The 17,156-nt window shown below is 39.5% G+C and overlaps 1 protein-coding gene across 4 annotated transcripts in view; it reads left to right on the forward strand.

The window, feature by feature from the left end:
- PMS1 (PMS1 homolog 1, mismatch repair system component) overlaps positions 1–17,156 on the forward strand; it is a 49,200-nt gene that overhangs the window by 5,113 nt on the left and 26,931 nt on the right. For all 4 annotated transcript variants that reach the window (XM_076342208.1, XM_076342210.1, XM_076342213.1 and 1 more), the window contains exons 3-5: positions 2,985–3,167; positions 5,259–5,361; positions 7,026–7,189. In XM_076342208.1, the coding sequence (XP_076198323.1) occupies positions 2,985–3,167; positions 5,259–5,361; positions 7,026–7,189 (450 nt within the window). The remainder of the gene's footprint in view (positions 1–2,984; positions 3,168–5,258; positions 5,362–7,025; positions 7,190–17,156) is intronic.

The raw sequence follows: 17,156 nt of genomic DNA on the forward strand, positions 1-17,156 counted from the left end.
AACCTGCAGGTGGAATGATTCTCAGGTAGAAACTGTGGCAGTGGTCAGTTGTAGGGGGAAGCTTTGGCTAGTCTTCTATTCTTGTTAACTTCTTGGTTGATGCAACTCCAAAAGGTGATGTTATTGAGCGCCTTTGCACTGTGTATCAACTAGCTTTTACACAACACTGGGAAAAACATCAGCTTATACTGTAGTTTTAGATAATGTGATATTACTTTAATTACAATTAAAAGCCAGTCATTTGCTTAGAAACTGAACTGTGGCCTTTCTGTAAGGTGTTGAGTGGTATCTATTTATTAATTTGAAACTCAGCTTTGTTGCTTTTAGAAATAGGAACATGGTGGAGCTTGCCTTGTTGTTAGCAGCGGGGTCAACTGCCTCTGTAGCATGGCTGTGCATTAAGCACATGTAGAATGATGGTTTTATTCTTGACATGATGTCCTGGCTTTCAGGTTAAAGTATGCTAAAAACCATTGATGCAGCAATATAATTGCTTGTGTATGGATAAAGAGACTCCACGGGCATCAGTCTGTCAGTTTCCCTGACTGACCTCTAACAACAGGAATTTATGAGAATAATCTGCACAGTCTGACTGAGACCTGCATATTTTAATTAATAGAGAAGATGAGCAACTGCCTGTGTTAGTAGTTGGAGCAAAGCTGGGATTCGGGAAGGATGGATCTTAGCTACATGTTTACTACTATTACACGAAATGGCTGTCGTAAAAGGCAGGCACTCGTTTCTGCGCCTTTTTTGTATTAGTGCATGAAGTGGGAGCTTTAATCCTTAGAACCTTCTCAGAGGAAGTTTAGCTCGGGGTTAGGTTCCACTGTACACCTGATCCATCTCATTGCCTGAAAAACGAAGTCCTACGTCCATCTGCACGGCATTGCTAGACATTTCTGCCTCTCGTGATCCATTCATCTTGCTAATGCAAGAGAAAAGTAACCCAGCAGAAGTGTATTATTTGTGCCAGTTTAATAAGCTGAATTGACCTTAGAGTGCTCATGAGTAATAGAGCTGTAGCTGAAACAAAGATGGGGCTGTGCAGTTGTGAGTAAAAGAGGAAGGAGTTGAACCATATGGTTTGGCATCAGTGATGTGGTAGAGCAACTTAAACATCTCATGGGATCACAACCTCAGTAGTATTTAGGTCGTGTATCATGGTGGAAGGTGTTACAGAATACAAAGCTTAAGCACTGTAATATTTTAAGTAAAATGAATAATATTAGAAAAGAAATAGAGAATCATTCATGTAACATTTTGATTCAAGTTGAAGAAGATAAATCTCACTTTTCCTAAGCAGTTAAGTGGTCTGGAAGTACATATCAGAATGGAAAATAGGGGTTCATTGTAAAATGCTCAAACCCTTCGTTAGTGCATACAGCAGCAGGGTAGAAAGTTTCCCGTTTGTATCTCCTTATGTGTTTTTATGTTCAGTTGAGGTGTATTGCTTAGGTTCTGTTTTGCTTCCCAGTAGGAGGTTGTCTCAAATATTAGCAAAAGCATTGTTTTTCACCTGAAGATAGCTTTAGCACTGTTCATTAATACGGAAAGTGAAATGTACCCACATTTCTATTGTGTATCAGTTAATTAAATATATAGAGTTCTGTGCCTACCTCAGAGGCTTTTGATGTTTCCTAATGCAGATTATGTGGGAATACAGATAATATCTTTAGATACCTTCCTTTTGTTTTTAACTGCATTATTTTTTTACTTTGAGAAATAACCCTGAGAGTACATTATATTTTTTCATAACTGTTTTCAGTATATGCCCAGATGGGACAACAGAGTTAGTTCTGTTTAATCAATCAGCTCTCTGTGAGCAACCATCACGTGCTCTGTACAGCATCAGTGGTGGTAGCCACTAATTCAAGATACTCTTTCTAAGCAAAAACAATTTTAAGGTCGCCTAGATGTATTACACAGTACAGCACATTTTTCTGTATGTTACATCGTAATCTTTTCAAAGAGCCAGGCGTGCTTCTGTAAAAGTTAGTTAGTGATCCTGCAGCTCTAATTACTTTCTCCTCCTGGCTTGTGGTTCTTTTGGGTGCGATTTACATGTGCAGATTATAATGTAGCTGGAAGGAAGCATTTGTTTGCTGCACCTGTTTGAGATGTTATAGAACCTGAATTCCATCTTTCATTTAGCTGTCCTAATTATCTGGGTTTTCAGAGTTTTACCCTATTTATGCTGGTGCTTATTGAAATGACATATTTAAATTAGAATTCAGTAAAATATGTATTGCATGTACGTAAAGGTAAATCACAAAGATTGAACTTTGCTTCCTTGAAAGCTGTTTTTAAAAGAGCCTCTAGGAACCTTTACTTCTTTCTGTAAAGTATTGTACCTCTTTACAAGCTTTTGTATTTCTGTCCCCATTCATGCCTTGCCCCCATTAGAATTTCAGCTTCTGTATATTGAGACACAATATAGACACTGGAAAATTACTGAAGTAGTGAAATCGCATGAATCAAGACTGAAAATGAAAACAGTTCTAAGTGAGGGCCCACGGACTTTAATGGATGCAGGGCTGCATTTGTGGCGATATCAAAAAAATTGATACCAAATAGGTAAGAGAGGTGAAAAGAGGTGAAAAAGTCTTTAGCTTTCCAGCTATAGACCTCTTTCTGAGCTTAGGTTTTGCAAATTTCATCATGGTGTAAAAAAAAAAAAAAATTACTTAATTCCTGTTTTAATTTTACTGTATTTATATTAACGTGCTGTTTCCACACCACAGGGTATAAATTACATTATTTAATTAGAGAAACCATCACTACTATCCTAACATGTTGTATTTTTCTTTCTCTTTTTTTTTTTTTTTTTAAGCAGAGACACTTAGTGCCTGCTCAGTTTCTCCAAATAAGCAAAACTCCCGCTTCTGTCTGGATGGCTAGAAGCTGTAACCTTAGCTGCTTCAAACTTGTGTCTTAATTCATTCAGTTGTTTTAGTGCTCTGTTATGTTTTGTTCTTTTTTAGGAGAATTACGGATTTAACAAAATAGAAGTAAGAGACAACGGCAATGGAATCAAGGTTGCTGATGTTCCGGTTATGGCAATTAAACACTACACCTCAAAAATAAGCTCTTCTGAGGACCTTGAAAGGTTGACAACATACGGTTTCCGTGGGGAGGCTTTGGGATCAATTTGCTGCATATCAGAGGTGACCAGTTGCTATAAATGTGTCTAGTGTTTTGTGTTGTGGGTTTTTTTGTGTGTGTGTGTTTGCAAAAGTTTTATTAAAACATCAGTACAAAGACTTTAAATTGTTCAGCAGCCTGTCATGGATATGTTTTCTGAACGGTTTGGCTTGTGTCTGCTGCCTTTTCCCTCTTCCCCAGAAGTCGTGTCATACTGTTAGGAAGCAGTATGGATTTCTTCTTGGTGTCAGTCCTGCCTTTCTGTCATACCGGTTACAGCAGTGCTCTATTTATTTTCCTTAGTCAGAATAGGTCAGAGACAGATTACTTAATGTTTCCTTTTCTTTTGTATCAGGGTATAGATACATTTATAGATACATGATTCCTTAGAACACTGGCTTATCCTGTTTAGTGTTATCAGCAAATATAATGTCAAAGAGTATGGCTGAGTTTGCTACTTGAATTAAGGTAAATCAAAATGAGGAACAGCAGGTGGTGGCCAGGAGAAATCACTTCAGGGAACTGATGGCCCACATAGCTACCGTTCCAGTAGGGATTTCTGCCTTGATGTTATCTAGGTGATCAGCAGTCATGGGATCTTGCTGGGCTCCATATTGCTCCTTGACATGTATATGACTGCAGTTACACAAACTTTGTTGTCCATATGAGTAAACAGGAACCTGCTCCCTGGCCTATCTGAGGCTGATCCATATGTTTGTGTTAAGAGGACTGACAGCATACTAATATTTGGGATTTAACTTGTTGATTGAAAGTAAGGAAGTTGGTTCAAAACCATCTGAAAAGTGTTCAGGCTGTTAAGGGCACAGCATCTACCTCTTCCATTGTGCTCTGCCTTTTTGTATTCGTGCTGTGCCAAGGTCAAGTTCTGGATTCTTCTTTCTAAGTCTGCCAAGGATTAGATCCTGCAAGATAATACTGATATCTGTGTCTGATTGGAGCCATCAACTGTCAAGGTCAGGAGAGATGTTAGAGCTTGACTCTTTGCTACCTTGGGCTACATTCACCTTGCACTAAGCAGGAGTGGGCTGTGTGTTTGTATGGAGATTTCCAAAGATGCTTTCAAAAGTGTTGGTGTTTTGATAGATGATGACAAACCTCAGTCATTGGTTCCTTCTAATGAGTTGTCAGAGCAGGATGCCATCTGCTCTGAGCATTTAATCAGCTCTATGGCATGTTTCATAAGAGATGGGAGGTGGCCTGAGTGTATTAAGTACTTTAATAGGTATTACTTTAATCCTTAGATCAGTAATTATGTTAATTAAACACTCCTGGCATTAATTGCATTCTGGCTACCCAAACTGCCCCCCAAAGTTTCAGTTAAGAGGTACTTTACTATTGGCCCTTAAGTAGGTCTGTAGTATTGTCATTTCCAATTAATCAATTACTGTTTTTTCTCTCCAGAGGCATGGCTGAACTCTGAATGATTCATATGAGACACTAAAATAAACCAAAATATCTTGAAGCTCTGTATGTGTGGTAACCTTTATGTCTTTCAGGTGGTTAAAGTGTAGTGGCTCTATTGTTCAAACTATTGATACCTGAAGTCAGGGAATTGTAGTTTTATTGAACTTCTGGCGTATGACTGGTCTTGCTAAAGCCACTCTGTGTATTACCTTAATAGCTTACAAAACATGAAACTACTGATTGCTAGATATATTTGGGTGTGGAAAGATAATAGACTGTTTGTTTGATAGTAGTCGTTATGTTTGTGGAATCTCACATGAATTTAAGAAGTTGTCATAGTATGCCTATGGATTAAAATGCGAAATTATCAATTGCCTTATATGTTTATTTAACCTGTGTTTAGAATAGAAGATATAGAATTGTGTGTTGTAGGTAGTAGGGATTGATATGCTTTGTGTATTAGTGTGATAGAAATGCATGGCTTTTAGTTAAATGGATGGAAAAATGAGTAATAATGCAGAATTTTTCTGTGACTGTAAGAAACATCTGTAGAAGAAGAATTTTATAAACGAATTAAATGTAACTGTGGTGTCTAAAGTAACGCAAGGGTGGTAGCAAAGCTTATCTAAGCACATTCTGAACTTTGTAAATCCTTGATTAACATTATTTTTTTAAATTACTCTTTTCAGGTTTTGATCACAACAAAGACAGCTGCTGATGATTTCAGCACTCAGTATGCTTTGGATAGTAATGGGCATATAACTTCTAAAAAACCTTCCCATCTTGGGCAAGGTAGGATATCATTGTTCTGGTGTTGCACTGTGACAGAAGTATTTTCTTTTTCTCTGGGGCTCTGTTTGATGTTGAAATACCTGTTCTGTACTTGAAGGCTGAGTATGAAATCTTTGCAGCTGTAAACATTTCTTGCCTTATGTCTGTCAACTGAGAATGTGTTGTTATCGTAAGAAATAATATGTCTTGGAAGTTGCTTTAGAGATTATAAACTAGTTTCTCCTTCTCTGACTCACTTCTTCAAGCTGACAGCGGAAATAAAAACTATAAAAATTGAATACCCCAGGTCCAGGCAGACACTATATAAGTATATGAAAGATTTGTTCAGGACCAAAATAATGTTTCTGTATGTAGCAAAATCCTTGCTTAAAGGAGGAAGAGTTGCCCTGCTGCTGTACGAAGCAGTTGCTGGAAGCAGCATGGCTGTAGGACCAGGCAAAGTCAGTTTTTTCTAACCTGCAGGAAGGGTATGTCACTAGAAATCCTTCTGTGTGTTTGTGTGGAAGATTAAAGGTTGCCCTCACCTCAGAGGCAGCCTTGGTGGTTCAGACGTGGTGTAGGTTTGGGGTAGCATCTGTTCTACTTTGTGCTCTGCTCAGCTAGTTGTTGCTCAGCGAGGACCATTAAAAGACCACGCTGTGTCCTTGCGTTCACGCTCCAGCCAGTGTGTGTTCCCAGAAGAGAAGCGGGTTGCTCCTTTCTTGTGACGAGGATGTGCTCCTGAGGAAGCAGTTGCAGCTCTTCTGTAAAGCTCAGCTTTTCCCAGCTAGCCACAGCACTCCTTGCCAATATTGTGCCCACAAGCTGCTCCCCAGCTGGCTGCAGTGCTTGTACACCCAATGGTGAGCTGACTGCCGACCCGGCTCCCTTCCTCCTCAGTGCTAACTGGCCGCAGGGAGCCATTAAGCCAGAAAAAGCTGCCGAGGGCTAGTCAATGGGCAAACACCGAAGAATGAGCTGAAGCGGAGAACTCTAATTTTAGCTAATTTTAACCAGGGACTCTTCTTAAGATTTAGGCTGTAGTATTTTCCTGGCCTGTGGGTTGCGTTGCCTTGTCTTCTGTCAAAATTGTTGAATGATTGCAAACTATTAAACATATGTCACAGAATTCAGTCAATATCCTTATGAGCTACGAATTCATGTGATTGTGTTGATAGGTGAATATTCCTCCTCTATGTACTGTGCCTTGAACAGAGGTATCAGGCTCTTCAGGTACTACCCTAAAGCAAATGCTTGTGTAGGGCTTTGATCGAGCTCAGTGTTCCTTTGCCTCCAAATATGTCTGATTAGATTCTAGTCTGTTAATCATTTTACTAATGAAAGTTAACTTAATATGCACTGAAAGAGTCTTCAGCTTTATTTAGTGCTGATTCTCGCTATTGTCAGTGTGTACGAAAGAAGGCTTAGTGCTGCAATCATAACTCTAAATAAAGGAGGGGAATCACAGCTCTTGAGGTCTGTAGGTACTTTTTTTGGGAGGATAGCTGCTAATTTGGTATATTTCTTCTCATGGTAATATGAACTAATTTGGTGTTACTAGGGTTTATTTTGTATGCAGCAGCATACAGACAGGTCTCTTCAAGTAAAAATGAAGTTTCTTCAATATCCAGTCAGTGGTATGCTTTCAGTGTAATTTCTACTTGTTTTTTGTCACCTGCTTGCAGGTACTACAGTAACAGTCCTAAAGTTGTTTAAGAATCTTCCTGTAAGAAAGCAGTTTTACTCAACAAATAGAAAATGTAAGGAAGAACTGAAAAAAGTCCAAGATCTACTGACAGCATATGGTATCATAAAACCAGACCTGAGGGTAACCTTAACACATAATAAGGTAATAATGAGGTTTTTCTCTATCAGCTATCTTAAGGATCAGTTTCTAATGAATTTATGCAGTTCATCTAATACTTACATAAAATTTTTCATTCCTAGGAATTTTCTTTGATCATAGGTTTGTTTTGAACTTCCACTTCTTTCTTCCCTTCATAGATGTGTATTTATGAAGGTTACAGATTTTGATCCTAAATGTCTAAAACTCAGGCTCAGATCTGCCTTTTGGTCTGCTCCAACAGATGTCTGCTTAGATACATGAAGCATAAAAATTATTTTACATGCTAGTAGTATAAGAATGATTTTACATGCTAGTCGTTAGTAAAGATCATGGTGGTGTTCTGCAGAATAAAGCAGTGAGACCTTACTAGGCCACATGGCCTGATCAAGTGTTAACCTAAGCCAACTGAAAAAACTCAAAACTTACTTAGTTAGGCTGTCTATCTGGATAGACAGACACTATAGCACATACAGGTAGCTTGCTGTATGCCGAGTCATAAGAGCTTAATACATAATGATGGTTTTATTTAAAAAGGCTAAAAAATTCAAACCAATTTGCTACATTGGTGTAAGTAAGAGTAACGTTATGTTATAACAACTGGCTTTAGTTGAGGTAGTTGTTCTTTGAATCCGTTCCCCCAAGTCTAAACAGAGGCTGCTTGGAGGCTACTTTGACTTCACAGCATATTGAACAGTAATTTTATAACACAGCTACAGAAATTGCACACGCAGCTACAGAAATGACTCATTGAGCAGTTCTCTTTTACCTGACCCCGATTTAACATAGCTAATTTTACTGGTTGTACTCTGTTTTCGGCATCTCTGAGAAAAAAGCTATGCTAAAGAATTTCCAAGTTGCTGCAAAGTAGAGTGTGACATCTTGTGGCCAGATCCCTCAGCAATTCTTTTTCTGTTCTAAAATAATTTTGTTTGTTGATCTTGGTATATGGCCTGTTCATTGAGCAATTTAGATCAGTTACTCTATCAACCAAACATTCACACTTCAGTTCCTTTTCAGTGGGAATGACGAATGAGACTGTGCTTTCTTGAAATGACAACAGATTGCCCATCCTTTTCTGGAGTTGTATAACATGCTCTGGTTATATTTATCTATGTATTTCTAAATATCAAAGTGTAGATACTGTGAAAAACAAAAGCCAGCCTTGTGGCTACAGAATTAATATTTCAAAGCTGAGAAAGCGTAGTTACTTTCAGTCTTATTTCATTGGGACTATGGAAAGCTTGAAACCAGAGATCTTATGGGTGTGCACTTCTTAGATTGTGTTAAGCTCCTTGACATATCTAGCAGTGGTTCACAGTATTGGTCTTAAATGTTGGTTAATAAAACTAATTTTGTCTTTCATTGGTGGTTTGTTTTTGCCCTCGTGACAAGTTGCAAATGATTTTTTTTTTTATGGTATTGTGATTTCATCCCCTTTGATTAGACTATTACATATCTTGTTTTTCTTTTTTTCTGTGCTTATTTTAATACAATGGCAATAATGTGCAAGAATTTGATCACATGTCTTTTTCACAATACTTACTGCAAAAATGGTGTGGAGAGCGGCATGATAGTAGCCATTGCACGTTGTTTTTGACTACCTATCCTGTTAGCTTCAGAGGTAAATTCTTCAATACGCAATTTGAGTAGGTAATCAGTACAGATGCTATCTGCAGGCAGTATTATTCATTGTAATGACAGAGATGGTGCTGATTTTTTGGGCTCTTCATTTTGCACTGCCGGCCTTATGTTAATCTAACTTATTTAGGAAAAAAAACCTAAGAAACTGCTCAGACATGTTTCAACACAAGAGGTCGCTCAATAGCTATTGCTGAGCAGGGAAAATTAAAGGCTTAAGAAATCGTACAGAAAGTGTAGTCTGTCTCAGTGCATGTGTAAATGCTTTAAAATAGTCTGAAAATGTTAAAAAACTTTGAATGCAGATTCCTGTGTTTCTACTGCTGTTGTCATTCCTTGCAAAATTAAAAATTACCTATTGCATCATAACTTTTAAGAAATTCAAAATTCTGAAATTCCAATGCATAACAACTTCCAGCAGGTCTACGTGCATCCGTTTTACCATAATATCACAGAACATGAATGTTCATTAGTTCTTTTTCCTTCAGATGCTAAGTATTGTTGTCATTAAAATTATTAATTCAGATCAGAAGGTGTTTTTCCTGTAGTGATACTACAGTATATCTGTACTAGAATAATAATCTACTGAATAGGGTTGTCTGTGATTTTTTTTTTTTTTTTTCTTTTTTGGTGGTGGCTGTTATATTTCTGTTCAAATGTACTAGGAGAAAGAATCAACTTCTTTAGAATGGCTTTATTTTTCGTGTAGCTCATAGATTATATATTTTAAAAAATTATATGTGCAATTATTCAGAGGAATTCCTAGAATCGCAAGTTCTTGAGGCTGAGCCAATACTTTCTGTTGCAATGGAAGAAGATACACATCAGGAGTAAGATCAGGTTCCGAGGCTTAAAAGAGCAAGAAGGTAGCAGAGATGAGGTATTCCAGAACAAGACGAGGAAAGATGGATCGAAAGGGTAGTAAGTGAAGAAAGTGTAAGTGAAAGTGTATTTCAAAGAAATCTTGAAAATAAATTACAAAACCAGTACATTAAAAAAAACAACCAACCAACAAACAAACCAACCAAAAAACCTAGTCTTTCAAGTCCTGTATTTTATAAGAAATGGAAGGAAAATGGAAGAAAGCATAACCCTAGCTTTACCGAGGAAGAATGTAATGAGGCTGAAACTTTCATGGAAGTGTCTGAGGTTAGGCATCTGAAAATGGTTGCCTAATTGATTATAGCAGAAACTTATTTTGACAAGTCAGGCCTCTTATTGAGCTGTTGAATGTATATATGTTTTTAGGATGCACAGTACATTGCATGTCTTATTTTCACCATGGTTGGGGTTTTTTTTTAAAGGTTTATGTCTTGTGCTTCTGAACGAAATTTCCAGAAATTTTTCTTGTTATTGTGCCACACTTCATATCTGTGTTAATTCGGAAAATATTACCATTAAGTGTCTGATTTCTGTGAAGAACCACGATGCTCTTCCTGCCTTTGGGTTGTTTTCTAGTGAGTAAGAAAATAGATAGCCTTTTATCAGTCATCCTAGGGTTCATTTATTGTGTACTCTCTGTCAGTGGATTTCTGAATAGGAAATACTCAATTGCTCTTTCTGCTCTGAATGTTTTGTTTGCAGTAGCAATAAATAATGAATCACTTTGCAGATCAACCGTTGAAGTACTATTGCTATTTTGATAACTTGGATTAGCTAGTGCTCCTTCTTTTTATGAAGGTTTATCCTGCCAAGACATTCTTTGAATACTGATAATGTTGATCCTCTTGCCAGTATGGTTATGTTAGAAAGAGGTATTTTTCTTCTTTCATCACCATGTTCCTTGAAAGCATATTGAATAATGAGACAGCCAAATGGAAATAATTTACATGAGTATTCAGCAAGTTTATTTAAAGTTAACATTATCTGAAGGCATGCTAAGAACATTCCAAAGTCAGCTACCGCTTAAACCACGTCAAACTCTTCAGCCTGAAATGCCATGTTCTAGCCACCTATGAGCTCTGGCTGTATTTTACCCGAGGTGGTGTAGGGCTCTTCCCTGGAACAACAGTTTTCACACTCTTCATTGTTTAACACCACTAGCCCTCGACTCAGTTTTACAAGCCGCTGATGTTCAAGAAATGCCTTTGTGTGTTGAAAGGCTGATGATACAGAATACTTTAATTCTGTTCTAGTTGCCTTTATTCCACAAACGCCGAAATGAGAGAGAACACACGATAACTATACCTGTTTTAACAATTTCAGATATAATAGGGCTCAACCAATTATGGCAACAGGTGGTTTAGATGGTGCCTATCAGCAGGTCATACCATACACAACTGGTCCCATGTCTTGTGCGAAGCACGGGTGGGCCATAAGTAGACTCAATAAATTTTCCAGTTCCTGTTGAGGAAAAATCTGTATAAGGGAGTATTTTTTTCCCAGTGTTTTTCACGCATAATATTTTGAAGGCTTGTTCCCACACAGTTCTGCCTAGAACTATGTCGTCTTTATTTCTTGAGACATGGGTCTTATTTCCTCTTATTTCCAAAGTTGGATAATCTCAACCTACGGTCTGTATCCAGTAGTCCAAAACCAGTTTGTTTTCTGTGTCTGAGTCCTCTATAATAAGTGTGGGTTTTCTGAGACAGAGTAAGTGCATGTGGTGGGTTGACCCTGGCTGGATGCCAGGTGCCCACCAAAGCTGCTATCACTCCTCAGCTGAACAGGGGAGAGAAAATATAACGAAAGGCTCATGGGTTGAGATAAGGACAGGGAGAGATCACTCACTAATTACCGTCAGGGGCAAAACAGACTTGACTTGGGGAAATCAGTTTAGTTTATTACCAATCAAATCAGAGAAGGGTAATGAGAAATAAAACCAAATCTTAAAAACACCTTCCCCCCACCCCTCCCTTCTTCCCAGGCTCAACTTCACTCCTGATTTTCTCTACCTCCTCCCCACCAGCGGCGCAGGGGGACGGGGAATGGGGGTTGTGGTCAGTTCATCATGTTGTCTCTGCCGCTCTTTCCTCCTCAGGGGGAGGACTCCTCACACTCTTCCCCTGCTCCAGCATGGGGTTCCTCCCCTGGGAGACAGTCCTCCATTAATTTTTCCAACGTGAGTCCTTCCCACGGGCTGCAGTTCTTCACGAACTGCTCCAGCGTGGGTCCCTTCCACGGGGTGCAGTCCTTCAGGAACAGACTGCTCCAGCGTGGGTCCCCCATGGGGTCGCAAGTCCTGCCAGCAAACCTGCTCCAGCATGGGCTCTTCTCTCCCCATGGGTCCGCAGCTCCTGTCGAGAGCCTGCTCCAGTGCAGGCTTCCCATGGGGTCCCAGCCTCCTTTGGGCGCATCCACCTGCTCCGGCGTGGGGTCCTCCATGGGCTGCAGGTGGATATCTGCTCCACCGTTAACCCCCATGGGCTGCAGGGGGACAGCCTGCCTCACCATGGTCTTCACCACAGGCTGCAGGGGAATCTCTGCTCTGGTGCTTGGAGCACCGTCCTCCCCCTCCTCCTTCACTAACTTTGGTGTCTGCAGGGCTGTTTCTCTCACATATTCTCACTCCTCTCTCCCCTGCTGTTGATTGCCCAGCAGTTTTGGGTTTTTTTCCCCCTTCATAAATGTGTTATCCCAGAGGTGTTACCACCATCGTTGATGGACTCGGCCTTGGCCAGTGGCGGGTCCATCTTGGAGCCGGCTGGCATTGGCTTTATCAGACATAGGGGAAGCTTCTAGCAGCTTCTCACAGAAACCACCCCTATACACCCCCCGCTACCAAAACCTTGTCACGCAAACCCAATACAGTGTGTTAGCGTAAATTTACCATTTTTAATAATGGGATTATAGTTTGCTTCCAAACTCTGCTGTAGCTGCATGTTGGAAAGAAATCTGCATTGAGCAGAAACAGCAGCATGTAAGCTCGCTCTTGAGTTGGAAAGGCTACTCCGTTTAATGTAATGATAAATTAAGTTCCTCCCTAATCTGTGTGTCTTAAAATATAAAGAGGAATTATGATTAAGAATCTGCAGTGCTCTGCAGCCGACATGCTTTCATGTTGACCTGGAATATAGCTCAGTCTTCACTTTCGTTCCTTGTTCAGTGGCTTTGCTGAGAAAGCCAAACAGAGAGTTGATTATGGTGTTTTTTGTGATGAGGACACCTGTCCACTAGGAAATGCGCTGAGACCCTCAACTCAATTTACATCAGCCAGAGAACAGCTGCCAGATGGTAACTACTTTTGGTCACTACCAACCTGGTTGAATTTGAACTGGTGACCTAGAGGTGAAATGCTTTATATCCTATTACTAATTCCTTGAGGTTTCCAGTTTCTCATCCATCACTTTTTTCAAATGACAGCACAGTATATGTCTGAAATCTCAAAACAATTACTGTTTCACATATGTAGTGTGTGTTGCAGAATCTGAGATGTGCCTTTAGCTCTTGCAAGGCTTTCGCACTCACTTTGTACATTTAAAAAAGGTTAGCAGAAAAAGGATGTTTCCAAAGCCGCCTGGGAGTTTTCCCTCTTCCTTACCAATGCACTTTGTCACAGTTAGGTATGTTCTCTGTTACTTTTGTTAACCGCTATTTTACAAAAGGCTTTTAAACCTCCTTTATTTAAGTGGAATTCACTGTAATGATGTACATCCTCTGAATGACAGTTTAGGATTAGAAACTGTGTGGGTTTTTTGACAGTAGTTTAATTGTTTGGGAGGTGTTTTTGTTGGGGTTTTTTTTTCCTTCTGCTATGGAAGTGGAATTTCTCTAAACACCCACAGTTGAACATGCGTGGTTAAAGCAGCCAAAAAACTTACAACTCACTCTATAGTCTTTGTAATTCTTGAAAGAACTACAAGAAATCTGAAGACGTGTTACCAGATGAAGGTCCTTGTCTCCTTGTAATCTCTCTTAGCTCCTCTCCTAACTTACCTTCCAGCTCCCAAACCCAAGCATTTCTCCACTGCATGATGCTCAAGAAAGCCTTTTCATTGAGAGGGTGCTCTCGTATCACAAAAGGGAAATCTGAGCAGGAATACGTCAGAATTTGTAGGATGAACAGTGCTGTGGAACATGACTGTCTTTCAACAAATTCCCTTGATAGCTGTAATGGCTGGTGCCCATGGGATAGATAGGCAGATGTCATCTGCATCTGATGAGGGGAAAAATGGTGCCTTGAGTTTCTCTATTGCATACCTCTGCTGGTAGTTGTCCCACTATCATTTATGAAGTGGATGGGACAACTGATTCCTCAGGGGCAAGTATAAAATATGGGGGAAAATAGTTATGATTATGTAGAGAGTTGCATTATTTTTCTTTATGCTAAATTGAAAAACTGCCATGATTTCTGTTTTCAAGGGAAGATTATGCAAGAGCTCTCTCTTAGTAAGATAACTTACCATTGGTGTTAAAACAAGACACCAGTTATGGCATGGAGCTGATAGACAACATCGACGCTTTTCAAGGCTGGGATTTTAAAGAATGTGGTTAAGAATTTATCTTGGTGTCTTCTTGATCTTAGCTGATAGGTTTTCTTCCACTGCAGAGAACCTGCCAGCCCTTGCAGCCAGGTGTCTGTGCATCATGAGCAGAAGAGGTTATACACACTGTACAAGGTTGTGTCTTTTTTGTTTCCCTTTGGCTGAATTCAAACTTTTGGTATTACTGCCTGGCTTTGTTCCTGTTTGTATGCCCTCTCAACAGGTAGGCAGCGATGTTTTCGGTTTTGTTGGAGACTAATAAACTATTAGGTTTTAAGTCAGGAAAGTTAAGGAACATACTGGCCCAAAGAGTTAACTATCTACAGTGAGCTCTCAGATGCCAGGGTGACAGGATTCTTGAAGCATGTAAAACAAAATTAGAGAGACTGTGAAATACAGTTCTCTTTTACAGAGTGAACTCATGTTACGTTCCCAACCTACAGTTCATGTACAGTGCTTGCTCTACTAGACTTCTACACCCTCAAACTTTATTACAGGATAAATAACACAATCATTGTCACAAAATAAAGTAAGTAGATGGTTTCTGGGTAGTAAAAGTCCACTTGGTTAAGTTACTGCCATTATGTAGTAATAAGGTAAACGGGATGAATCTGTTCAACTCATAAAATCATAGTTGCACTGAAGTAGCCACAGTCAGCAACAGCACCCAGTCCCCAGCTCTAATTAAGATTTTTCTTTTGTCTGTGATTGTAAATCATTGTGGCTGCTAGTAGAAGTTCTAAAATATGAAGGATAGTTAGGGATAAGGAGTGGCTGCAATTTTTCTCTGTCGTTCCTTGGTGTCTTTGAGGAGACAAATAATGAGCAGTTCTTACTCTCCTTAGTGCCATATACCAGGGACCCCAGTGGGAAGAGTTTGCATACTCTTTCTCCACTCTTTACACATTTTTCAAGGAATCCTTCTGGGCTATGTGTATGCATCCTGAAATAAGAGATGCCTGCTCCATGTGTGCATGTACATTGTCATCGTTCACAAAAGTATGCGTATGTCCTAGGGCTGGATGGGGGTGGAGAAATACATACACACAGACACACACACGTACTTATCTTCTGTATATGTGCAATAGATTTTATATACGTTTTGACATTTTGTAAGATCTAGATCATGTAATCCCCTTCAATGAAACAAGGAGGGAGGTGGGATATATTTGGCTAGCTCTAGCAAAACCTAAGATGGGCCATATGTAATATTATATCTTTGAGTAGGCTGTTTCTGCAGTGTCATCATACTGACTAGAGTCAGATTCTTCCTTGGCTCATCCCGGACACCCGCTTTATATGACCTAGAAAAAAAATATGGGGGGGTGGGGGCGGTGTGTATTTTTAGCTAAACTAAAGGGTATAAGCAAGGTTAAAAAAATAGGGTATTGCAGGAACCTCATGGAAACAGGCACTTTCTAAAATAAATGAAATGGAACATGCGTTGTTTCTTCGTGGATTTTTTAATGCCTGTTGATACATCTGGAGAGTCTAGAAAAGTAGTTTTCTTTAAATTACCAGCTATTCCTATGTTGTTGCTTCATAATGTGCAGTCAGGGCTAAAAATGAACACACAGTTTATTCTGTGCTTATATAATATAGAAATTTAGGAGTTGCCTGGCCTCTTTAGTATGTAGGCTTTAACTTAACCTACAGTGGTAACTAGTTCCTAAAATTTTGTCTGTAGTTCTGAGTATCAATATCTCATAAATATATGACTAGTTAAAAATTACCCCCTGAACTTATTAACAGTATCTACTTTTAGCAAGTTTGCATTTAATAAGTTCTCATTTTCCACAGCTTTCTTAAAACCACCTTACTGAAGTGATCTTTTCACAGTCCTGAGTATCAGCCATTCAGCAGGTCAAGCAGTGTAATAACCTTGCATTAATCAACAGCTAAGATTTATATCAGTACCTGCGGCATCACACTAGTATAACCTAAAATAAACAGCATGATGTTTATATTAGTCATGTAACAAGTGTCTTTCTCAGTTTGGTCACATGCGTTTAATTTAAAATATATCCAGTAAAGAAAAAATTGCTTGGCACTCTGTGTTTCCATTTTAAGTAACCAATTTTAAAATAGAAACAGTACAGGATATGTTTTATAAGAGGAGCTCTAAAGAAGAGGACAAATTCTTTCATCACTCCAAAATGTCTTTGAGGAGATTTACAGCAGGTGGAGAGGAGAGAGGCTGAGAGGCAGCATGCTTTGGGCAGCCCCGGGGTGTCCTTTGCTGCTGCCTGCTGCCAAAGCACGGTGGGGACTCTCCCTGCCAGAGCTGTGGACACACGGCCCGTGGCTCTGCGTGCTCGTTTCCCCTTCTCCCCTTTTTGTATTTGCTGCCCGCCCCGACATAAATTGTCCTTTATGTTTGAGGGGTTCACGCTTGCTGTAGGATGACTAAGCTGTGATCCAGCACGTGCAAAGGTCTGTCAGGCTGGTGTCTAGGAGGTGAGTTAGATTCAGGCAGGACTAAAAAGCCCCACTTCACAAATGCTGCAGAGTGTACATGGAAAATTAATAGTTTTAGGCCTAACAGTCTCAAAGCTTTACAATTCCACCTGTCCTGTAGGAAGGGAATATCATTTTACAGGAGCACCGTGTTCTTCTGTGGAATTCACCCCTCAAGGCCAGCAACTATCCTACTGGACAGGTGGAATTTTAAGGCTATGTATTGCATTTCTTGAGATGGGTGCATGTATATTCTTTGCTCACTCACCATGCTTTCCCATAACATCCTGTACCAGAATACTGTGAACTCATTTTGAATTTATTGGATGCCTAGCACCTATTTAAAACATCAATTTTAAACAGCACTGTAACATCAGATTTAAAGTGCAACTTGCTGCATTTTTTTTTTTCTTTTGTGTTTGAATGTTACACATTGAAATGCACTCAGTCAG

The sequence above is a fragment of the Aptenodytes patagonicus genome, chromosome 6 (assembly GCF_965638725.1).
Source record: "Aptenodytes patagonicus chromosome 6, bAptPat1.pri.cur, whole genome shotgun sequence".
NCBI lineage: Eukaryota > Metazoa > Chordata > Aves > Sphenisciformes > Spheniscidae > Aptenodytes > Aptenodytes patagonicus.